At 36.0% G+C, this 25,151-nt stretch overlaps 3 protein-coding genes across 3 annotated transcripts; all 3 read right to left on the bottom strand.

The window, feature by feature from the left end:
• Nucleotides 1-127: 127 nt before the first annotated feature.
• LOC125840002 (uncharacterized) lies at nucleotides 128-3,731 on the bottom strand. Its single transcript, XM_049518983.1, has 5 exons — nucleotides 3,479-3,731; nucleotides 2,512-2,980; nucleotides 2,079-2,288; nucleotides 585-785; nucleotides 128-345 (listed from the first exon to the last, which is right to left on the bottom strand). Exons 1-5 carry the CDS (start codon nucleotides 3,694-3,696, stop codon nucleotides 304-306), a joined length of 1,140 nt encoding a protein of 379 aa, XP_049374940.1. The 5' UTR covers nucleotides 3,697-3,731; the 3' UTR covers nucleotides 128-303.
• A 552-nt stretch (nucleotides 3,732-4,283) lies between these two features.
• Nucleotides 4,284-12,875, bottom strand: LOC125839991 (damage-control phosphatase At2g17340-like). The gene is made up of 12 exons (XM_049518972.1): nucleotides 12,525-12,875; nucleotides 12,167-12,232; nucleotides 10,406-10,472; nucleotides 10,233-10,301; nucleotides 9,723-9,863; nucleotides 7,724-7,852; nucleotides 7,519-7,605; nucleotides 6,769-6,843; nucleotides 6,615-6,692; nucleotides 6,129-6,206; nucleotides 4,909-4,971; nucleotides 4,284-4,683 (listed from the first exon to the last, which is right to left on the bottom strand). The coding sequence occupies exons 1-12, from the start codon at nucleotides 12,692-12,694 to the stop codon at nucleotides 4,603-4,605; spliced, it is 1,104 nt and encodes a 367-aa protein (XP_049374929.1). The 5' UTR covers nucleotides 12,695-12,875; the 3' UTR covers nucleotides 4,284-4,602.
• A 1,446-nt stretch (nucleotides 12,876-14,321) lies between these two features.
• Nucleotides 14,322-24,034, bottom strand: LOC125840000 (pentatricopeptide repeat-containing protein At1g62350-like). The gene is made up of 2 exons (XM_049518981.1): nucleotides 23,616-24,034; nucleotides 14,322-14,778 (listed from the first exon to the last, which is right to left on the bottom strand). The coding sequence occupies exons 1-2, from the start codon at nucleotides 23,979-23,981 to the stop codon at nucleotides 14,365-14,367; spliced, it is 780 nt and encodes a 259-aa protein (XP_049374938.1). The 5' UTR covers nucleotides 23,982-24,034; the 3' UTR covers nucleotides 14,322-14,364.
• Between the last annotated feature and the right edge of the window lie 1,117 nt (nucleotides 24,035-25,151).

The raw sequence follows: 25,151 nt of genomic DNA, 5'->3' as shown, positions 1-25,151 counted from the left end.
ATCAATCATTTGGTACAAGGAACTAAGAGAAGTCATTAGCAGACAATGGTTTTTAGTTATTACAACTATACCTCAATCCCAATCAAGTTGAGATCGGTTATATGAATTCACACTAATCGTTTCTCACTCCACTTAAGCTTATATCAACCAATATCATTTATCTCAGACCATTATTACACAGAATTGTTGCCACTTGTGAATAAACCAATTATATACTTTCTGTCCATTAATTTAAATCTGGGAAAGGGAAATTGAACAGTTGTCTTCCTACTGCTCTGGCCATATGTTGTAGGTAACTGTGCCCTATTGTGCTGGTGCTGCACTTTCACATGCTATTGCAATTTCCTGAAGAATAACCAAACAGAGTGTCACAATAAGCAGGTGCTTGGAAATTGTGATCCATTTAAAAATTGGGTAGTTGATACCCTCTCCGTTTCAATTTGTTTGTCTGATTTAGACTTGATACAAAGTTTAATAAGGTATATTGATGATATGGAAGCAGTAAAAGCTTGAAAACAGAATGACAATAAATAATAAACAAAAAAGTTCCCTTCTTGAGAGAAACAATTAAGAGAACTACTTACCTTTAAATTCCCATTATCAGAAAATATGCATTTGGATGTCATGGCACGTCCTTGTTCGAACAGCCACCCAACTTCACAGCATGTTTCGCCACGTTCAATGTCTTTCAAACAACACCAGAGTTGTCTTGGGAGCACAACAAGGTCTAATTCATCTCTTACTGTCTTCCTGGTGCTGCCATCGACAAGCTCTTGAATAACTTTCTGGAAGTGTAATTCAGAACTCCCCATTACTTATTCCTTCTGATGCTGACATGCTAAAAATTCTTTATCGCTGATTTAACCAGACATAGCAAGCAATAAAAAAACTACAATTTTGAAAACGTATAAGCTGAAAAGTGAAGTCAGTAAGATAGTGTTTGGTGCACTATTCTATTTGTCAATCTAATTTAGTTTTTAACTACTCTGACATCAAGTCAACAGTTTGAATCCTTGTTGATTATGGTGTGAAGGTTTTTATTGCCTGACCAAGAAAAGAACATCTAACATGATTAATATGGAAATTTCACTGAATTATTAAGGAACCCTTATAAGGTCCCATTATCATCATCAGTTCAGCAAGAGTACAACCACTAAAGTAGACAACTATTTCTGTCTACGCTAGCCTTTTAGATACTATTTCTGTCTGTGCGCTTCCCAAATGTATAGAAAGGTAAGCAAGAATCAATATTGAAGATACCTTCTGCCGAGTGTGTTGAAATGATCTGGACACTAACACACCACTACTCAATTTGTTTTCACATTCACTATCAATTAATCACTTTTGGTTTACAAGACATTTGGCTTTGGGTTGAAAGAAATCAGATTTCTTCCTAAACTAAAACAAGGTAGCAGAAAGTGACAAATGAGCAACTAAAAGAACCTTTAGCACTATGTTTGTTGATCTAGAAATAAGGTGAAGCGTCTGGTTTCTATGTTCAAACTTCGAAGTTCTACCCATCCCAGATTATCTTTGGATGCAATCAACGTATGAGATTATGGTTGTCAGCTAAGGGTAGGAAGTCAAAGCAAATGGCTGAACGTATGGTAAAATTCTCAAAGCACAATTCTGAAAACACTTCTAAACTTGCAGTCAAGGCACTTAAATGTGAAAATATATAATTATGCTCCAAATGAAGTTGTTGAAGCTGCACTAAAAACAAGGTGAGAAAGGAAAAACCTACAATTACAATGATCACATAGGATATTCAGTGCTCTGGACTATGTGTTATGTAATGTTAGTCAGCCCTGCAAGTCACAAGTAGAAAGCCTGCTTCAACTTGATAATAGCAGCAGGATGATAGTGGAGAGACATAATATAATTAAGTAATTAGAAGTGTATACTCTAGCGACTTAAGCTTTTAGATAAGATGGTCACACAATTTAACATGCTATTAGAGCCAGGCAAGATGTCATGCGTTCAAATCTCACCACCACCCAAATAGCAAATAGTATTGTACATGTTTACTTTTAGTGAGATGTCGCACAGTTCAGTGGAAAGGGTCATTTAGTGCTTACTTCTGGAGCATTGTTGAAACTGGAGATGGCATGCTTACCCTCCCAAACACCAATGACTTCAGCAGGGTCCAATGCTTTGGTAGAAGCAAATGCAGAATCTTGCATTGCACACCCACCAAGCTGATCCCCGTTTCGAAACGGCCCATACCAATGCTCACAAAACACCTTAATGTTTTGCAATACCAACTTAGAATCTTGAAGGCGCACAACCTGAATCAAAGGTGACAAATGGGCAGATTGAATTAAATTTGGGCAGGTAAAATAATAAAGGATTGATTTCTCATATGGACACTCAACTAATAGTTGTTATCACAGAAAGTCAACTCTCGTCTTGATACCAATTTTCTTCAAGAAAGAAAGTAACTTTTCTGAGATTACAACTATTACTTGAGTGACCATTTGATCAATCAATAAAAACGGCATGACCTCTAACCTGAACAATCCGCACCCTCGACTCCTTGTCCCGAGGATCAATCAAACAATGCTCCAATTCCCATGACAAATAAGGAGCTGTATTATAATTTCCATCATGATTATTGGACCAGGCAGCCACATAACAACCGGTGGATTGATACCCAAAGGCAGAAACATTGGCATCAGAAATATTCCTCTCGTCGATGCTATACCTAGTTGCAGCATCAGCTTCACAGCCAACAGTAGGAAGGAGCCGAATGAACTTGTACATGAAAGAGAAGGCATCATCATCATGAGCAAGAGTAGGACATTGAGTTTGCCAATCGAATACTTTCACCTCCCACTCCCTGTAAGCTCCAGGAACTACAGACTCCGGTAGTTCAATCGGCTCACCTTGCTTGCTAAAATTTGCTCCAAACCCATCCCATTCACCGGACACATTTTTCGCAAACTCAGCCCATCCTTTCAAATTGATATTTTCAGAGTCCATACAAGCAAAAAAGAACGAAAATTTACTCAAAATTAGCACATGAAACTATATTTTCACCAGCCCTTTAAAAATTGAACAAATATGTAACTCAAATTTACTTATGAAAAAACTTATCAAAATATTTGTCACTAAGACATTCTTTTTGTTTGATAAGTTATATTGTATATAATAAAGAAAAATAAATTTTTAAAAATTGAGAGGGATTGGGTTATAACATGCTTTTTAGGATAGTCTGAAAATTTTACAATCAGACATAGCGAAAGTTAATGAAATCCTCCCTGCATCACTATAACAACAGTTTCTGAAATTCACTCTATACCACAATTGCTTTGTATGTATCTATTGCTATATCAATGATACAACCCCTGTTGCTACATCTGGTAATTATCCGAACTATTGTTATGTTTGGTAATTAAGTCTCAATCTATCACTATATTCTGTAAATTTTTGGGGACGAAACCTAAATTTATTGATTTCTGAATTTTTGTGCTTACCTTTAACGGAATTTGTAGTTGATTGGAGTTGGGAAGCTGAGTTCTCCGTTGTCTTTGGTGCCAAGGCGGGTATGGAGATGCTTCTCTTCGAAGTCGTAGTAATAGTGGTATAATTTTCAAGTTTGAATTGTTGGGAAAAGTTTGATATTTTATTGTTAGTGAAAGATGAATGGAAGAAGGTGCGAATGCTCACATGGGCAGAAGCAGACAGAGCAGCCATTGATGATGATACAGTGAGCCGTGCAAACGGTTTTGGCCTAACACTAGTTTTCTTATCTCTTTTTCTTTTTTCTTTTTTACCAAATATTTCACTCCAACTTTTGTAAGACTCATTTTTAGAAATGACAGATTTTTTTTTATTCTCATTAGTTTAAACTCGAGACCCTTTTGATATCACAATCACCGTTATTCATTATGGTTCCAAAACATATAATTTAAGGAGAAGGAATATTCCATTTTACCACACCCTAGCCCTCTATGTTACTAATAAAATCTTGCTACTTTCGACCCACAAATTAGGAATTCTCTATTTTTTTGGGGTAATTTGTTAATAGAGGTAACAAAATAAGAACGCATAATGCTATTAGAAGGAATATACTTTTGAAAAGCAAGGAAGATTTTAAGTGAAGACATCCTTAGTATGAAAATTATGATTTATCAACTAATTTACCACAATCATATATTCCCCTATTCATTATGAACTATTCTTATTTGCCTCGCAAATTAGTATGGGTAAAACAAGAGTATATATCACATAAGACCTTTGGTTAAGCCTGAAAGAATCCATCCCACCACATCCAGTACATTGATCACGAATAGATGAGAATACTATTGATAAAACCTCATCAATCGTAGCTAGCCAATATCTTTGTTACAAGTGATTCCGAAAACTACAGGAGAAAAAAGAGGCATTTACTGCTGGAAAGAGGTAAGATCAAGCTGCAACTGTGATACCTGCATGGCCACACTACTGCAGATGCACCTAAGCACACAAATGCTTCATTTGCAATCCAACCTCCAAGAAAAGTTGCAAATAATATCCAATATAATGATTTACCAATATCTTCAATTTGTTGGGTTTGTCTAAACTTCCAGAAAGAACTGATATAGTTGATAGCTAAACTATTTAACTAGAAGCTTCATTAAATTTGAAGACACAATCATAAAGCCTTCCTCCAAGAAACTGAGCAACTTCCGGATGCTTTACCTGTGTGTTTGAGAAACAAAAAAAAAACTTTTTAAAAAAGGTAAAATAATAATAACAAAAGAGCAAAACTTTGTATTAGAAGGGGGGAAAAGGCCCTGAATATAGGAGAGTTTTTAACTTTCTTTTTGTCCTTCCTTTGGTACCATCAGCAAGACATAAAGAGTAAAGGAGGGAGAAGTTAGGGATGACTTATTATGGTTGTAAATGAAAGCATGAAGGTATTACCATTCCAATCTTGAGGGAATCACATTTGAATTGAGCATACAAGTTTGTCTCTATTCCGCGGCCCTGAAAAGAATTCAAAGAGAAGCTAAAAGTTTAGAGAAGGGAAATTTACAATCATTTAAATATAGTGAGTGATGCAGCTCCATAATATTATAACTATTTTGACAAGGTAAAGATATAACTAATTTTCTGCATAGTTTTTTTTTTCAATTGTTCAAATGACGACCCTTTTAGATTAGATTCTATTCTTATATTTTAATTAGGAATGATAGTGTTTAATAGTCTCAAGAGTATGGCTTGTTTAGGATTTCCTGCTCTACAAATAGGCACGCTTGGCATTATAAATAATAATCTGTAGAGTTTATGCATCTATCTCAAATTTTCTCCCTTGTACCATATCATGCAACAGAGCAGGTAGGAGATTTGTAAATTTACAAACTTCAAAAAAATTTATTCCACTATGATGTCGAATATTCAAATTGGTCATATTTTTTAAACAAAATCACAAATCGGGAAGTTCCAACACAACATAGCAGGAGCAGGTAATTGGTGGACAATCTAAATAAGAGGCTTTGATCAGTTTATACAAGTTTTTAAGAAGAAAAAATAGTTCCTAAGAAGTGGAGAAAGTGCTTAGTAGCAAAAGTTATGAGAAGCCACGATGATCCACATTGGCATCATTGCTATCCCTAGACTTCTATTGTAAAACTGCTCCTAACAACAAAGCTATTCACACTTTTCAGAAAAAAAGAGACAGCTATTCACATCCAAAGAGGCAGCCAAATTAATTGTGAAGCTGACGCTTGACATATTCTTTCCACATCTTACAATTGATACAGTTCACTTATGTAACTCATCTCCCATTTAAGGACAATTATAAAGAAGAAAACAAAGGGTAGGCATATACATAACACCCATAAGACAAGGTACAAATGAACCAAGTCACCGAGCAAAGTTATGCTGTTCGGACTCTACAAAAATGCTGCTGAACCCATGTCAGATCCTCCAAAAACTGCACTACTTTTGGTGGATCCGACATGCAGACGACAACATTTTTAAAGAGTCTGAGCAACATAGGAGCAAAGTACAACACGCAAGCAGAGGAACAGCCCTTGCAATAAAGCTTCTTAGAGGTCAACAACAAGAAATAATCACTAAATTTTAATATGTCATGCCACAGGGGAGATAACAGTCACCACCAATAACTACAAAAGCCTTACCATGCCTTCTAAAATGATGAGGTCAGCATCACTTGCCAAGTATGCCAGCTCCTGAGATACCATTGTAAGATCAATAACCTACAACAACATGCATAAATGCATTCAGTAAATAAACCTGACAGCTGGACTGGTCTGAAATTGCCTTGCCAACCAACCTGACATTCATGCAACTCATCACATGCCTAATAGCCCAGCCAAGCCAAGCTGGGGAGTAAGCTCAAGGATAGGTGCATACTAAATTTAGGTTGGGTGAGAACCAAAATAGTTAGCCCTGAATTCTTCTCACTTGCTTAAAAGTAGGAATTCTCAATAAGCTAAGACAAAATGTATAATTACGGGCTAAGCAATAGCAGGCATGAAATTAGGAAATTGATTGTGAGCCGAGAGGGAATCTAAATCTAGAGAATATGCTTCCCATCCTCTCCTTGGGGGTGCGGGAGGAAGCTCTGCAATATGCAAGTGAAGCTAAAAACAACTGCCACTTACCGGCAAATCATTACCAGAATTGGCAACTAAAAGATTGGATGTGTCAACGCCTATGAGCTTCCCATGCTCATCTTTCAACTGTTATAACCAAAACATGTTAATACCAGACAAAAGCTGAGATCCCCACAAGTTGAAACATAAAGAAGTCTATTACCTTAGAAATAATCTCTACTAATTCAGGGTAAGTAACATCATTGATAGAAGGTAAGTCATTAGCAGCCAAAACAACCTGGCCAAAGAAAGCCGTAGTTAAAGGAGATATGGAAACAGGAAAAACACTGTTACCAGAAATGCTTTCATATACTAACGATAAGAGCTAAAACTAGATTTCAAGTATCAGCTAATCAATATGTGGCAGCCAATTTGATGCAATTCATACTATCATGATGCTGACATATACAAAACGTGTAACTTATTTGCTGGAGCTTCATACCTATTAAACTAGGGGTTTTGAGGTCCTACACTTTCTTCGCTTCAGGGGATTGATGAAATAGAAACAACACAAGAATGATGATATTTACTATACAAAAGGTGCTGCAACTATGATTTAGCCATAAAAGCAATACAACACCCCCGCTCGAGTGTAATATTTTACTGGGGATAAACCATTTTCATTAATATCACGATGTCGCAAAAAGAGCCAAAAGAGCAGTAAATGAGAATGAAGTTACACTCTCATAAGAGGCAGTCAAAATCCTCTCACAGTGTTGTTACTACATGTTGAAGTTGTGTGCACACGTAAAAACCCACAAACCAAGCATATCAAAAAACACATAATGGTGTTTCATTCAATGCAATGAAATCAAAGAACAGTTCAGTTATTGGTGACATACACTTTGAATTCAGTTTATTAAACACAAACACTTCCAATCTACATAAAAGGAGCAGGGACTCCAAAACTAACCTGTGCTCCATGACGAAGTAATTCTCTAGCAAATGGCAAAATACCCAATATAACATCTGCACCAGAATTATCAACAAAGATTACAGCCTGTATAAGAGTAAGGATGTCAGTGAAGGAACAGACATCAAATGTACCGGGTACTTGCCAAAATAAAGATCATAAAACTTGAAGTCCAATTGACGATGAAATATGATAAAATAGTCACCTTTTTCCATGTTTTTTTGCTCCATTTTGTAATGAAAATGTCCAAATCATCTATAACCCAGGGTCGAGGGACAAGGTTTTGGCAACTAGCTAGAAAGGACATACCATCCTCTGAAAACAGCTCTGCAAGCTTCAAGAGAGGTTAAAGAAAGTAGACATTAATTACATGATCTTGAAAACTTTGAATCACTTTAGAATTGGTGGCTGTGCAGGACACAAGATTAAGATATCAAAAATAATCTGGAAGGTTTCAGCTAGTTAGAGTATGAACAGGTCCCAACAAGATGCTCGGGGATATCATCTTTTATGCAATTCACGGAGCTCTCCCTATTGAAATCTGCATGTTGTGATATGTTACAAGGACTCAAGTGTGCATGTCAAACAGGAGAATGTATATAGGCATGTTCGATTTCTGGCAGGTTTTATGTATCTGTAAGGGTCTTTACTGGGAATCTATATTCATGTAGCACCCGTTTGACATGAGTAGCATTAGACAAATGAAGAGTTTAACTTATAACATAGGTGTTATGCAACAAGTTTCTCAGAGCAAACATTCCACATCATGAATCTGAACTGGCTGATGTACTGGTAATTTTGAGCCTCATTGTATTACTGGCAATGATTAAGCACACTAAAAGATTTTTCTGCTAATTCCCAGTTGATTTGCATCTTCCATAAAGTTTTTAAGCTAGGAAACACTCCTGATAATAGTCCCCGGAGATTGTAGAGCAGTGTTATCAAAGGAGCGCTGCTTTAAGCACGCTTAAGCCTTGAAGCGAGGCTCAAAACGTGTTGAGCGCTTCGCCTCGCTTTATGTGCGCTTCAGTGCCTTCATCAAGGTTCTAAGACAAACTTTTCCTTGCCAACGAGCCTCTTATGAAGAAGTGACACTAAACAATTGATATTTAACTTTATCATAAAAAAAATTCAATTTCTTTGGTCATATACTTGTCATTCATGTTTATAATTATTAGCCTTGGACTAAACATATATATTTGTGTTTTTTTTTCTCCCTTTGCGCCTTTTTTCATTAAAGCTCACACTTTATTTGAACTTTGTGCTTAAAGCCTCCCCATACCTTAAAGCCATTTTGCGCTTTTCGCCTTTGATAACACTGTTGTAGAGTCCTAAAAATTGGAGAGACAGTGCAAAATGTGATTCAGTAACTATTAGTCTTAAGCACAAGAAGTCAGGAACCATGAGGCAGACAATAATTTTCGGATCCTGGGAGTAAGACCGGGCAATACGACCTCTTGTTTGTCTGATACTTCAAACTCATGCAAAAAATCCCAAAGAAGGTTACAAGGGTGTTGTTGCAGATATCAATCTTCTCGTAATCCTGTGAATAAGAAGGTCCCCCTCTAAGTAGGATCAGTATTGGGTACTGAGCTGCTGACATTTTGGAATAACAAACCCTTAAAGCAAGAGCATATTACAGTAACTTGTGTGTGAGGTTGCAGCATTTGAAGTAGATTAGGAGTATTGTCAAGGAATTGAATAAAGCAGCTGAAATCTGTCATCTAGAGTGGCGGTATGTACGGAATGCACTTCTATTCAAGTTCCAAAGGTGACAAGAAAAGGGGGAAAAATAACTAAAGGAACCAACTGAGGAAATATGAACTTGAGCAACTTAACCTTCCACTAGAATTGAAAACCATCTATTTCTGTGGGTGTTTCTACTCTTGGTAGATTTGTACGCTTTTTTTTGCCCAAACATTAATAAAATTTATTACTTAATAATAAAAATAATCCACTGGAATTTTTAGATAATTTGGGCATAGCATTGGATCTATATTGTCAAAAGTGCTATATGATAAACCAATGCAGCTGATTGAAAGAGTTTAGTTGCCATAACTTGACTTACTCCCAGGGTAAATATACAATCCAAATGAAATAATGGTTCAGAATATTAATGGACTTCCTTATCTAAAAAAAAAAGAATATTAATGGACTTCATGCAGTGATTATGAAGAAGTCATGGATCAAAAAGCATGGTTTACCTTTGCAGAGCCAAGATCAAATATATTTCCTGCAAAAATTCCTCTGATCAAATTCTCTACACGCTTGGCTTCATCCTCAATAGCATCATTAAGACATACTACTTCCTTAAATAAGGATATAGCCTTTGCATTTTCTTCATCCTAGCACATTTTAATACACCCAACAATGTAACGAAGTTAAAACCTGATACTAATTTCTAATGTTGCAGGATAAGGAGCACAAAACAATTGATGATCTTTAAAGAAATGGGATTGTTTATTTTGTAAGGTATGTCAACATCCACCAGCAGACACCCAGAAGTATGTCTGCACAGCAGATGCAATGCCAGTCTTTTTTTTAACTACGGTAATATCTTTCCCTCAATTATTCTACTCTTGATCATAGGTAATCAATGAAATTTCATATTAGAGATTTTCATAATACTCTTCATATCCTTACGGTTACTTCTTTGACCACTTGCTAACAGGAGAATCAACTTGAGAATTTAATATTGGAGAAACGACACTAACCTTGACCTTTTTAAATATATCTCTGAACCCCACTTCCCTAAGTACTTGCTCTCTAAGGCGACAAAGAAGCTAAAAGAAAACAAAGGAGAAAGAGTTAAGCTTTTTAGCAACAACAAGAAGTTATCAGGAAACGTAAGAGTCAACAATTGCTAGCTTAATATGGTTCAACTTACAATGCAATCAGGAGGCCCTCCATGACTTTCAGGATCTTTTTTTATATCCTCAAGTATTGCAGCATACCTATCCACCAAAAGAAGTACAGGTAGAAATTGGAAACTATCATCAATTTTCAATTTGTAAATATAAACCTCAAACCCTCTGAAATATACTGACACTTGCTCAAGGTATGGTCCAAAGTGACTTTGTTTTCTTCATCATTTTGATGACAAATCAAAACCACTTACAATTAGAGTAACTAAGTAACTTGCACAATAATGTTTTTCTTTTACAAAGTAATTTTTTTTTTTTGGATAAGTATTGACGAAATAAGTTATTTTATTGATTGGAAGAAGATGATATAAGAGCAGGTCCGAGTAATGTGTAGTAAAATACGAAGATTCATATAACCAAGCCCAACTAGTTTGAGATTGAGTTGTAGTTGTTGATTGAAAAGGCAAAATCTCGTATATAATACTTGGACTAATAGAGAATCTTGTACAAATGATTCTCTACTTGTAACACCCAATCATCTATTGCTAGCTTGTGAAACATAGTCTACTCTAAAGAATGTACAATCGAGCAAAAAATCCCTCGCACACTTCTCATGGCTAGAGTAAACTTGCACACTTCAAATGGTTGACCACATAATTGCTTTCACATCTGTTTGCCAGGACCAACTTAGTCCTTTTTTTTTTTATCAAGCAACTTTGTCCTGCTATATCCTCCCACTTAACAAGCCCACCTTGATTATGTTTCTTTTATCCAGGTTATTCATTCTGCTCTCATTTCAGAAGCATAAGACATCCATGATTAACATCCCCAATTCTCTCCCTCTCATCTGTCCTCCTCCTCTTCCTAGCTTCTCATTTCCTTTGTTAGTGTTGTGGAAGGTGGGCTTGAGGGACTCTATAACCCTAAGGTTAAGTGCAACACAAGATGGGCACTTAGCTTCAATTAGGCGGCACTCTTTAGTATGTGCATCAAATTGCTGAAGCATGTGGCTAATCACACATATGGGTTCTATCTAGAAAAGCAACAGTAAGCAGTTGATATAGTTATTAGTTAGTTAATCAATAATTAATCAAATTCAATGAGATGTTAGTAACTGGAAGTAGGAAATTAGGGATTTATTATACGGAAACTATATTAGAAACTTCAAATACATCTTTGCATATCAATCAGAAACTTGAAGTGATTTTGTAACTTGATTGACATCTTAACTGTCGTTTTTTTTCAGTTCCTGTGTCTATTGAATTTTATTTGTGTTTATAGTTAGTCTTCCTTGCATTACATTTATTTTAATTTTCTACTTACACCCTTAATCACAAAAACTTTTGCTTGGTAGTTCTATGTGCTTTTTGCCTTTGATAACACTGCATTAGTTGGAAGTTGCATTATCTAACATAAAATACCAAACTTGAAAAGTAAAAAAAAAAAAAAAAAAAAAAGAGGAAAGGAAATGTAATTACATGAGAAAATAATGTCTACTACTTAGCCCACCAGCTGCTCCACACACCCTTTTAGCACATTGTACTTAAGCTGGCTTGTTGGATAAATAGAGAATCAAAGAAAAGACTAAAAACAGCACTCTTTCAGCACACTGTAATTAAGCTTAATGGAAACTAGTTCTTCTATTTTAGTTTCCCCTTGGTTGCCACCACTTCCCTCCTCAAACAAAGGGAATGAAATAGACGAACTTTTTCTCTATTCCATTGACTATCCTACTCCGTGAAATGAGAGGTAATAGGAAAATACAAAATGATATAGAAGGGTACCTCTGAGCAAACTTCTCGGCTCGCATAGGTGCATCTGGAACAGTGTCATCGCTCTCAGCCCTCTTCCTGCATTAATTAACAAAAATCAAGAAATTCCATGGGTTAATCCAAAGAATGATCAAAACTCTGCACCACTGACAGATACTGTTTTTCCTATATTGTTTAATTATAATGCAGTAAAATCAGATATACGAATTATTTCGAGCAATAGTTAGCTTAACAAGGTGACTATTAAATCCAAAATGTATGATCTACACATCATTTTTTGAATCTACAACTGGAGGTTGAAAACAAATAGTGCCTTCTCATCCTGACAGTAAAAACGCACAAATCTAATTCGAACAGAAAAAAAAAATACCTAAACGAAGGGATGGAATTCATAAAGAGGTTGATCCAGGAAAGCTCGGTGGGGGTTGGTTTCTTGGGATTGTCGGAAGGGAACCTGTAAGGGATCGTGCATGCTCGGTAATTCGATTCAATCGGTGTCGTCAGCAACGGGAAAGGCACCAGTTCGCCGGAGCTCTCCATATTTTGCTCCTTCTCTCGCTGCTCGTTTCAACTGGCTCAGTGATCCCGGATGTCACTCCTCCTTTCTGCTTTCGTTGCAGTAGGCAAAAGGCGAAAAAAGAGTCCAATGAAATTGAAAGCTAAAATAACACAACAGTGAGAGTCTAGAGAATATTCTCTTTTTCATCCTTTATGGTAACCCCTCCCCCTCCCCCAAAAAATGAAAATCACTCTAGTCTATTTGGAGAATTTTTTTTTTTTTTTTTTTTTTTTATGAAACCCGTAGTGCTACCCTCCACTTCTAGGCAATAGCTTGAAATCACATAGGAGATGTAATCCACACTAGGCAAGCTCGGTGCAACAAGCTTGACCCAGAAAACAAATTCATTGCTTTCACTGGCAAGGGATTTCGAACTTGAGACCTTAATCATGGAAAGTCCCAAGCCCAAATTGTTGGGGCCACCCCAAGGGTAAAAAGAAAAGTATTTACACTAGGTAGCCTATATTTGAGTTTGTTATTTGGTTTAGTGTATATTTGTGTATAAATATTTGTTATGTACTATCACTTGCTTTTATATGAGGTTGATACATTATGTATAATATTTTTTTCTCCAAGTATTATATGGTATATTGAGGTTATGTGACGTAATATTTTATGTTGGACTGTATTTTTTAAAATTTCACAAAAAACGATTTAGAGAACTTTCATTACTTCGATCAGAATAGTATGATAACTTGAATATTGCATTGAGGGTGACTTCACCAGTCGACAAACAACTTCTATCTATGAGCATGAATGCTTTTATTATGAATGAATTGATCAAGCTGTGGTTAATTCTCACACACAATTTATTATCAACTTTGGTCTAATAATATTAACTTGTCATTAGGGAAAATGTCTTGTTTTGCCTTTGATCTCTTAATGAATAGTTGAGATGTAAAATTGAGCTTCTTTTTTTCTTGAAGAATTTGCACTCAGAGTCCACATAGAGTCCACCTAGTTCTTTGTTGGAACTATCTTAGTAGTAAACGAAAATATAAGACAACTTGCTAACAATAAGGGTATGAACGGACCAAAAGTATAACTGAGAGCAACATTGAGTAATTTTAGATAATATAGGAGCACATTTGGACCTTTTTGACAAAATGAATTCATGCCTTTAAGTTGATATTGTATTCAAAATGCACTTGCCATAAAAACAAGTTATTGTGAAATAGTATTTTCTGCGACTACGAGAAAAATGATCTAATAACTTAACTTTCTTAATTTTAAAAGTATTAAGGGAATACTGATACACAAGTATTCAAAGATACATCAAAATAGAATAAGTTAAGCTTAAGTGGTGGTAAATGTGAACAAATTTGCATAGTCGAGTATATTGGTGCAAGTCATCAAAAAGAGAGTCCTTTAGGCACAATTCAACTCTAGAGATTGGGGGAAAAGGGGCAATTTGGTGCACAAAACATCCCGCGTTAGCAAGATATGGGTATGGGTTGCACCAAAAGGGGTGTGAGGCAAACAACCTGCACGCTAATGCAAGCATTAGTGGTTGTTTCTATTCCTCGAACTCATGACCTATAGGTCACAGAGAAAACTCTAGAAATGAAACATAATAAAATCAAAATACTAAGTAAATTAAAGAAATAATCAAATTGCCTTTTCATCATATATTAACCACTGATCAAATAGTTTAGTACATTGTCTTTAATCTTGGTACCTCCTCTTCAGTCTCATCTAGGAAATCTAGGGACTGGCCATAATACTTCTCTGCTTCCTGCCTTACAAAATCTGAAAGATTTGTTTCTTCATTCGATTCCAAACCATTTATCAATAGTTTAAAGGTCAACTTATCGGGATCACATCCTCTCAACTTCATCAAGTAAAAGACCTCCAGTGCAAGCCTCGTAAGATTAAATTTCATTAAGCTTTCCAACAATGCATAAAAGCCCTCAACGTGAGGTTCTAAACTACTTTCCATTTTCAATGCCATGATAAGACAGTTGATATCTTCAAGCAATCCGTTGCTTCCCAAACAGGACACAATTTCAGCATACAGTTTGAGCTGCGGCCTATAGGATATCTCCTTCTGAACTTCCTCGAAAACCTATATCAGGTATACATAATAATTAGGAGCTTGCCAACATTGTGGAGGTCAATAAATGTTTGATGAATCCAGAAGTGCAAAGCAAGTGTGATGTAACAGTTCCAAGTACGACTAAACATCACCACAACTTTGGTCATTAGAATGTCTTCTATAGTCCCATCTATCATAAAATTGAACAGAAACTACCAATCAAAGCACAACTTGGACAAAGGAAAAAAGAAAGGATAGCTGAATTAGAAAGTAGATAAACGCAGGGAAAAGATCATGAAACGATTGATCATGTTAACCTCCCCTGTTATTTGCTACAAGAAGGATATCTTTCTGGGATGACATTAAAATAAGTCTCTATGACCATGTAGCATAAATGGGCCTCATATGATCTTGGAGAAGTAAGATGACTGGATTATTAGTTAAAGAACGCTTCCCCACATTTTTCGAATCCCCGGTCCATCTCTCACTCTAAGAAAACCCAAAAAACTTCAGAACATCACTGCACCTGCACTCTTCAAATAGAAATAACGAACTGTAGAAAATGCCAGTCGAATTGAACATAAATATGAAGAAGTCTTATCTTATGTAAAGTTAAGAGAAACAATGGAGTTATAAGTTAAACGGAAAAGGGCCTAAAATACCCCTCAACTATGCGAATTGGTACTAAATTACCCTTCTTCTACCTTTCGGGCCTAAAATTCCCTTGACGTCAACCTTTTGACTCTATTTTGCCCTCATCTTTAACAGCCTAAATAATAACCTCAATTATTCATTTATGACGTGTCGCTATCCTATTGACTACCCTAATAATTAATTAAACTAATTAAAAAAACCAAACCCACCCAAAAGCCCCACCCCTAAACCCAGATCTTTTAACACAATATTCATCCCCAAACCTTTTAACCTAAAAAAAACTTACGCTCATCATCTTCAAATCTCCTCTCTTCAATCGAAGCTCACCAGAACTCAAACTTTCTTGCCAACAATTTGAAGTTTCTACTCTTCGTGCAATTGCGGATTAATATCCTCACCCACTCAAGTAGAATTTCTCTTTTTTTAGTTAGGGTTTCGGATTTGTCTAATGTTGTTGTATATTTACATTTTTATGTTGTAGTTGTTTTTAGAAGATACATGTGTTTTATGTTTTCATTATTATCTCGATTTATGATTTTTTAACAATGTTGTCTCAAGTTATCTTTTCCAGCATATATTTTTCCATGATTTCTTGTCTGTTAGGTATGTCATACTTAAATGCATTTATTTTTGGTGTTGCATTCTGATACACATAACATGTGGTCCCTATCCCTTTACCATTATCTTCACATAAAATATTGGTAGATTCGTTGTTTTCTAATAAGTCACTTTCTCTTTTTTTATATCTGTCATGTGACTTTCTTCAAAGAATGGCTGAAAAGGTTGATGTGGTCTTTAACTATGGGGGCAAGTGGGTCCTGACTCCTCAAGTTAATTACATTAAAAGATTGACTCATATATGGGAAGAGTATGATCCAAATTTGCTATCATATATAGACCTTTGTTCAGAATACACTGAACAATTGTGTTTTAGTAAGGTGAAACAGCTGGCTATGCTTGGGGCCTTCTAATAAGTATTATCAAGTAGAGGGTGATTCAAGAATTAGAACACTGCAGATTGCATTGTCTACTCAATCTAGTGTGTTTCAACTGTTTGTTGTTGAGGAGGATGAAGATATTGTCCCAACTCTTGACATCAGTCAACTTAATGAACCTTTCCCTATCACGATAGATCCAATAATTGACGGTGACATCAACCAACTGAATGAATATCTCCCTATTACAGTAGATACAAGAATTAATGATATCATCAATCAACTTAATGAAGCATGTCTTGTGACAATAGATGCAGTAACTGATGGCGAATCAAGTGAAAATGAACCTTTTGCTAGTGATCATTATAGTGATGAGTTGGAATTTTTTAGGAGGGAAAAAGAAGAGAAGTAACTGAGAAACTAGACAATTTTTTGGAGTTGGAAAAGGGTATGAGCTTCAAGAATCTTGATGAAGCTAAAAGAATTGTGAGCTACTATTCAATTGTTAGGAAAAGGGGCCTTAGAGTTGTGAAGAGTGACTCTACCAGACTTCAAATATAGGTGTGATATTGGTTGTCCTATTTTGTGTCTAATATCAGACGTTAAGAAAGGCCAAGGATTTGAAATTAAGACCTTAGAAACAAAACATACATGCCAAGAAGCCTAAGAACACAAGAACTACTCAACAAGCTTTAGCACACTACTTCAAGAACAAGGTTCAGAATAACCCCAAGTACAAAGTGAAAGACATGAGGCAAGATGTAGATGATCACTTTTCCCTTAAATATCAGTTATTCAAAAATGAAGAGGATTAAAAGACTTATCTTGGAGAAACTGGAGGGTAATTTTATTGATGATTTCAACAAATTGGAGGCTTAAGCTCAAGAATGGAGGGATAGCAATCTTGGTTCTGATGTGGTGATAAACATATCTAAAGATGCTTTGGAACAAGGAAAAAGAAGATTTTCAAGAATGTATGTTTGCTTTCAAGCTTTGAAAAGTGGATGGAGAGCTGGTCTTAGGCTATTTATAGGGCTGGATGGAACATTTTTAAAAGGAAAGTGTAAGGGAATATTGTTGGTTGCCATTGGACAAGATTCAGTAAAGCATTTCTATCCACTTGCTTGGGCAGTGGTGGATAGAGAAACAACCAGAACAATATTCCCTTACACTTTCCTTTTAAAAATGTTCCATCCAGCCCTATAAATGGCCTCAGACCAACTCTCCATCCACTTTTCAAAGCTTGAAAGCAAACATACATTCTTGAAAATCTTCTTTTTCCTTGTTCCAAAGCATCTTTAGATATGTTTATCACCACATCAAAACCAGGATTGCTATCCTTCCATTCTTGAGCTTAAACCTCCAATTTGTTGAAATCATCAATAAAACTACCCTCCAGTTTCTCCAAGATAAGTCTTTTAACCCTCTTCATTTTTGAATAACTGATATTAAGGGAAAAGGGATCATCTACATCCTGCCTCATGTCTTTCACTTTGTACTTGGGGTTATTCTGAACCTTGTTCTTGAAGTAGTGTGCTAAAGCTTGTTGAGTAGCTCTTATGTTCATAAAGGCTTCCTGGCATGTATGTTTTGTTTCTAAGGTCTTAATTTCAAATCCTTGGCCTTTCTTAACTTCTAATATTAGACACAAAAAAGGACAACCAATATCACACCTATATCTAAGTCTGGTAGAGTCGATCTTCACAACTCTAAGGCCCCTCTTCCTAACAATTGAATAATAACTCACAATTCATTTAGCTTCATCAAGATACTTGAAGCTCATACCCTTTTCCAACTCTTAAAAATTGTCTAGTTTCCCAGTTACTTCTCTTCCTTTTCCCTCCTAAAAAAATTTCCAACTCATCACTATCATGACCACTAGCAAAAGGTTCATTTTCACCCTTCTCTTCTTCACTAGATTCACCATCAGTTACTGCATATATTGTCACAGGACAGGCTTCATTAAGTTGATTGATATCATCATTAATTCTTGTATCTATTGTAATAGGGAGAGATTCTATCAGTTGGCTGAAGTCACTATCAATTACTGCATCTATTGTGATAGGGAAAGGTTCATTAAGTTGATTCATGTCAAGAGCTGGGACAATATCTTCAACCTCCCCCACAACAAACAGTTGAAGTTGAAGCACACTAGATTGAGTAGACGATGCAATCTGCAGTGTTCTAATTCCTGAATCACCCTCTACTTGATAATACTTATTAGAAGGCCCCAAGCATAACAACTGTTTCACCTTACTAAAACACAATTGTTCAGTGTATTCTGAACAAAGGTCTATCTATGATACCAAATCTGGATCATACTCTTCCCATATATGAGTCAATTTTTTAATGTAATTAACTTGAGGAGTCAGGACCCACTTGCCTCCATAGTTAAAGACCACATCAACCTTTTCAACCATTCTTTGAAGAAAGTCACAAGACAGATATAAAAAAGAGAAAGTGACTTATCAGAAAACAATAAAGAAAAAACAACAAACAAGGAATCTACCAATATTTTATGAAAAGATAATGATAAAGGGTAAAGGGATAGGGACCACATGTTATGTGTATCAGATTACATAGAGAATGCAACACCAAAAATAAATAAATGCATTTAAGTATGACATACCTAACATACAAGAAATCATGGAAAATAGAGAAAAATACACAAAATATATGTTGGAAAAGATAAATTTTTCAGCTTGAGACAACATAGTTAAAAAATCATAAATCGAGATAATAACTTAAACAAAAAACACATGTATCTTCTAAAAACAACTACAACAAGCATATAACAACATAAAAAATGTAAATATAAATCAAATTACAACAACATTAGACAAATCCGAAACCCTAACCGGAAATACTAAAAATAGAGAAATTCCTACTTGAGTGGGTGAGGATATTAATCTGCAACTGCACGAAGAGTAGAAACTTCAAATTGTTGGCAAAAAAGTTTGAGTCCTGGTGAGCTTCGATTAAGGAAGAAGAGAGGAGATTTGAAGATAATGAGCATAAGTTTTTTTTTAGGTTAAAAGGTTTGGGGATGAATATTGGGTTAAAAAATCGAGGTAATATTGGGTTAAAAGATCTGGGTTTACGGGTGGGGATTTTGGGTGGGTTTGGTTTTTTTAGTTAGTTTAATTAATTATTGGGTAGCCAATAGGATAGTGACACGTCGTAAATGAATTTGCTAATTGAGGCTATTATTTAGGTTGTTAAAGATGAGGGCAACATAGAGCCAAAAGGTTGACGTCAAGGGCATTTTAGGCCCGAAAGGTAGAAGAAGGGTAAATGTGTACCAATTCGCATAGTTGAGGGGTATTTTAGGCCATTTTCCATAAGTTAAATGTGTAAAAATTCACTGCATGTCTACTTTCATTGAACACAAGTGGGAGAATATTGTCGAACCCATAGAATATTAAGTAGGATGTACATATTCCATAGATTATCATGTTGAAAATAACGTGGTAAAATTCCTATATAAGGAATTCCTTTAGATGTTGTTAACCAATCCACTAGTATCACATATATCAAAGTCTCTGCTATCTAGGTAAGCAAATAAGTAGTGACTTAAGGCTGCCTGTGTGGCCAAAGTTTTTTGTTTTCTATTTTTTTAAGTCTTTGTTTCTTTTCAATGATGTTCCTAGCCGTACCGTCTTTCTACTCTCCTTTGTAAAGCTCCTGATGTCATCAGCCCGGATAAGCTAGCCTGTCAAGTCAGCAATTCATAATTGTCGAGAGTTACTGGTCCAAGTAAACGAACTTGTCAAGTAATCACTCTACACCTAACTAGTCAATTAGCAATCTATTTTAATTGATCTATTAAGTCAACAGCCCACAGCTGTCCCGTCAGCATCTAGTCAACTGCAACGACAACATCAACAATCATGTCATTATCATGTCAGCTGCATATCCCTTTCAAGTTAGCACCGTGCATTACCAGTGATCACTAGCCAAGCTGATAGTATCTTATAATTTTTAGTAATATAATCAAATTGGCAGCACATGTGCCCCAAATAATCATGCCTCATGAATTCATGATAACACCATGATACAGTTAGTTTTCCTAACAGCGGCAGCAAAAGATAAAAGTCAATTTGGCATGCTCACCTTAATTCTCCAGTTCTGATTTTCAAACTCAAGCAATTTCACCACCTTAAGTTGTTAAATAAATAAAATTTTCCAACATATCTACCTTAGGCGCTGCTGCGGCTGGGGGTCTTTGATGAGCAAGACCCATAATGGTAGTATGAGGAGTTGAAAGTGAGGGCCACTAACATGTATGAGTGACCTACAGAAATATCTATGCCGAAGGTGTTTGGTGGATGTACTTTCAACTAAGATACCAACCTCGTCAGCCAACTGAATGCCTTACTATCATTCAGGTAACACCTGAGTTTTGTGACTTGTGTGATGAACTTGATTTTTTATAACGGTGGCATTCGAGCCAGCTTGTGTGCATATTGACTATTCCATTGTGTATCTGCAACCTCCCATCAACTTTGGTACCGGGTAACTCTGTCCAACAAGGCTTAGGCATATGAGAAAATAGTGCATAACATTTTGTCTCTTGCCTCTGCTGGAATTTGAACCTTGGTTTCCAAAATTTTCACGCACTTCACTGACCGCTAGATCACCATCCCTTTGGGTACTTCTGTTGTGGATATTATAAGTATTGAACACCAGTACTTATAATTGGGAGAGGTGATTAAACATGACATGACACACTTGCAGCTTATCGAGGGGTGAGGACATGACTCTAGATAGGAAGATATGGAGTCGATAATTAGGATAGAAGGTTAGTAGGTAGTCAAGCGTTGTCTAGTCTCCCTTACCAGTATTGTTATTATTACTCACATTCTATCTTGTTCTTCCATTTTATTGTTACATGTTGTTTTCTTTGCGTCAGTTATAATATTATGTGTTGTTGATGTTGTTCTCTTTTCCATTATATGCAACATGATTGCTTCACTACTGTATTTTCCTTTCCATAATTAATTTTATTATGTTTTACTTGAGCTGAGGGTCTATCGAAAACAACCTCTCTGCCTTCAAAAGGTAGGGCCTTCCCCAGACCCCACTTGTGGGATGACACTAGGTATGTTGTTGTAGTTGTTAGTCCTTTCTCCAACTCATACAATCCTTGGATGGAAGAACCATCACAACCTTACATGGAGATAATCAGATTGCGATAATACCTATGAATGGATTCCAACCTCAGTTTCACCCTAGCGCTGCCTACTCAAAACAAGATGTCTTTGGAGGGTGTACATAGAAAGAATATCTGCATATATTAGCTTGTAGCAGCTGGAATAATTCTATTTTATATTGACACTACGAAGTAAGAGCCTTATCCTACATCATTGTAATTGTGGAAGATATGGTATTAACTGAATATGATCAGGTGCCATCAGGAAGTGATTTAGGAATTAACACAACACATCCTTTCTAATTCCAGTTATAAGACTTGGGATGACTTATGCTCTTTTGGGGAATAAAAGTTGCTTAGTCCCCCCAGCTGGAAGAAAAAGGGAAAGTACTCTCGATATCTTCGCCAAAAGTGGCATGGTAAACTGTTAACTGATCCTGGTCAGAAACTTTATGCAAAGATTAGGAAAATACTCAGCTTATCAGGTTTACAGATGCAAAATGAGTTGAAACTCTATATGACAGGTGATTCACATCCGGTATCATGAACTGATTGATGGAAAATTGTTCTCTTGAAACAAAAAGAAGCGAAGGTAGTTGACGCCAAGATCAAGCACAGAAGTCGAGCATAGAGCTATGACATTGGTAGTGAACTTATGTAGTTGAAACAATTACCTGAGAAGTTAAAAGTTTGAAAGGTATAGTAAATGAAATTGATTTGTGACAATGAAGTTATAATGCATATTGTGTATAGTCCAGTATTACATGAGTGGACTCAAGACATTGAGTTTGATTGTCAGTTTATGAGTTTATCTGATGGTAAGTACAACTTGAACTTCTTCTCCTATAATTCTGTTTGGCTGATACATTCAGCAAAGCACTCTAAGGACCTAGGATAATATATATGTGAGGCAAGGTTGGAGCCTATGATCTACTCCATCTTGAGACAGAAAATTACAGTATGACCAGATTCATTGCATTACTATAGGAGAAAAGAATATTCCAACCTTCCCTATGATATCGTAGAATATTTGTATTTAATCATTGGATAATTACTTACATTGTTAGGCATAAAGAACAATTACATAACTAATTTTTTATATTGTTCGTAGCCTTAGACTTTTATATGAGATACTGCTTTTGTGCATAGTGGCAGCGGTAGATCCAGGATTTAAAGTTGGTGGATTCGACCTTTAAGGTTGTGACCACGAAACTCATTATATTTTTGAAATTATGGGTTCAAATTTAATATTTGTTGAAACTTTAGTGGGTTTTGACATATATTCTACGCTCCACGTGGTTTTGGATGAGCGGTTTGCCACAGAGCTACATCCGCCACTGCATAGTGTCTCATTAACCAATATAAAGTTCTCTTTTTTTCTTCTTGTTTCACATCTCATATTTTGCCAAAATCGATAAATCTACTAACCCGGATCCATTAACTAGACTTTAGTGTCCTAAAAGAAACAATCCCTACCCCGCTGCCTTCCATTTCTGGGCAAGCATCTTGAAAAGACATAATACTTCCTGGAATCATTTAGGCACAGGTCCCAAGTCCCAACCGTTCCAATTCAAAACTTTTAGCTTCATTATGTTCCCTCCCACAACCGCTATGGGATTTCAACACATTTGAGTATAGTCAAACATCTTCCTACAATTTCCCTCTCCAAAATTATCCTCATAACTGACTGGAAACTCCAATTGCTTCCATCTTACCTTTCTGCCTTAAGCTGCAACAACTCTTCAGAGTAGAATTTTATTAGGTCTCCACCCACCTGCTCTCGAATAAAGCTTGAACTTCCTCTTCGGAACTTTTTTTAAACATACCCCCAATTGCTTGCTTAGTTTTTGGAACACTCATTTTACCATTTTAACAGTTCCGTCAACAATAGTCCATACCTTATGCCCTTGCATGTTGAAGGAGGTAAGTGATTAATACTGAGGGTGTAAGAATTGGGGCTTTTTCCTGTTTTTTTCTTCTTTCAGTTGGGAGACTAACTAAATGACATTCAAATTCCAAGACGAGGATTCACAATGACAGCATCCTAAAACTAGAAACTAGATATAAAGGATTTGCGAATTGAACAACTAAACAAGAGAATAAACTATAATATGAGTGGCGCTAACCTTAAGAGCTAAGAGGCATTGATTCTGGCGGAGAAGTTCACGGAGAACCGCTATCATATCATTCTTAATCAAACGCCTGACCTTGCTATTAAACACCTGTTCCACCGCGGAGTCATCGTTTTTGCTAGCCACCCGCTTCAGTGCCTGAACAGCTTGAATAGCTTCAATACTGAGGTTTCTCCCCTTCTGCAAGGGTTTTCGATTTTTGCTCCTGTCTCTCATGCTAATTCTCAGATTTCCACCACATTTAGACCAAGTCCTGGACGCTACTGAACTGAATACGATTTCCGGTATATGTCTCCGGCCGTGAATCCCTGCATCAAGAGGATACGCCGACAATCTTGCACATTGGCACCAGCTATTCATAATGATACGAGAGAGATGAGAAACCTCTCTGTTCGTGGCTTAAATGCTCTGTTTTGAAATGGTAGGTGTTATATAAGAGGAAATTTAGCGTGGTGCCCTAAGAATTATTAGTGTTTCACTGTCACGTACTGTGCGTTTATTCTAAAATTTAAATTTTGTCCGATGGTAAAATTTGAAGTTAGTTGAATATTAAGTTGCTCGGATTCTTCAAAAATATTGCTGCATCTGTATTGAATCCTTCAAAAATATACTAATTTTGGAGAATCCGACACGCACTCATTGATATTTTTGAAGAGTATGCCGAACAACATAGGTTTAATAAGTTCAATATCTTGAAATATGGATTCAGAACGTCGTAGACAATTCGGTCCATATCTGGTGCGGACATTAGAGCATTGAAAGGATCTTTTCCTAGTACGAGAGCACTGCAAATGACGCATCTCTAGTGTATCAGTTATCGTGCCCACGATATAATCAAATGCGGAGCAAATAATTGTTGAAAGATCTAAGTAGTAAGCCCACCTCAAGATGAGTGCTCTTCTATTATGACTTTTCCAAAGCTTTCGGCAGCACAACCGAGATAGCACACTAATAATTATAAGAAAATGTTTTTTTAAAAATAACTTTATATTGATTTGATTTGGTTTATAAATTTAATAAACCTACATAATCGATTTAATTATTTATCAATGAAAAATCAAACCAAACAAATTTATGTACGCCTTAGACAACATACCAAAATTTTAAGTTTTGCCTAGCACAACTTCTAGTCAATTGAACAAGTTTGTTGTCTCAAAACATTTTAAAAATTTACCTTATGGATATAAGTTAGGACTTATGCAGAAAATACTCTGAACGTATGTCTTATGGGCAAAAGTTAGAATTTTCTGAATTACAAACTATTTTTTAAAAAAAATATATGATTATTAAGCAGGATTAAAAAAATCAACTCCACCCTTATGAAGAGTATTTTTGTTAAACTTTTCTGATGGGGGATAAAATATCAAAAGACCAGACCAAGTTAAGATCATTTCTGAACTTGATCCATTATATAAAGACGAAGCCCTTGATGCACCATCCAAATGGCAGCAAATTAAACCAAGAAATCCCCCATTTCAAAAAAAAAAAAAAAACTTTTTTTAAAATGCTTTAATTTAATATTCAAATCGC

This window comes from Solanum verrucosum, unplaced genomic scaffold, assembly GCF_900185275.1.
Source record: "Solanum verrucosum unplaced genomic scaffold, falcon-dt-bn FXZP01000177.1, whole genome shotgun sequence".
Taxonomy (NCBI): Eukaryota; Viridiplantae; Streptophyta; class Magnoliopsida; order Solanales; family Solanaceae; genus Solanum; species Solanum verrucosum.
This window is presented reverse-complemented; position numbering and strand designations above follow the sequence as displayed.

What these genes read in the sequence shown, in the direction of transcription:
- LOC125840002 (XM_049518983.1), bottom strand. Translation starts at nt 3,696, where the DNA reads ATGGCTGCTCTGTCTGCTTCTGCCCATGTGAGCATTCGCACCTTCTTC. An exon ending in TCAACTACAAATTCCGTTAA is followed by an intron (nt 2,981 to 3,478) that starts AGGTAAGCACAA and finishes TTTTGCTTGTAT; the next exon opens with GGACTCTGAAAATATCAATT. An exon ending in CTGATAATGGGAATTTAAAG is followed by an intron (nt 346 to 584) that starts GTAAGTAGTTCT and finishes GTTATTCTTCAG; the next exon opens with GAAATTGCAATAGCATGTGA.
- LOC125839991 (XM_049518972.1), bottom strand. Translation starts at nt 12,694, where the DNA reads ATGGAGAGCTCCGGCGAACTGGTGCCTTTCCCGTTGCTGACGACACCG. An exon ending in TTGATCTTGGCTCTGCAAAG is followed by an intron (nt 7,853 to 9,722) that starts GTAAACCATGCT and finishes CCTCTCTTGAAG; the next exon opens with CTTGCAGAGCTGTTTTCAGA. An exon ending in TAGTAGAGATTATTTCTAAG is followed by an intron (nt 6,693 to 6,768) that starts GTAATAGACTTC and finishes TGGTTATAACAG; the next exon opens with TTGAAAGATGAGCATGGGAA.
- LOC125840000 (XM_049518981.1), bottom strand. Translation starts at nt 23,981, where the DNA reads ATGAATAGCTGGTGCCAATGTGCAAGATTGTCGGCGTATCCTCTTGAT. An exon ending in AATGCCTCTTAGCTCTTAAG is followed by an intron (nt 14,779 to 23,615) that starts GTTAGCGCCACT and finishes TACCTGATATAG; the next exon opens with GTTTTCGAGGAAGTTCAGAA.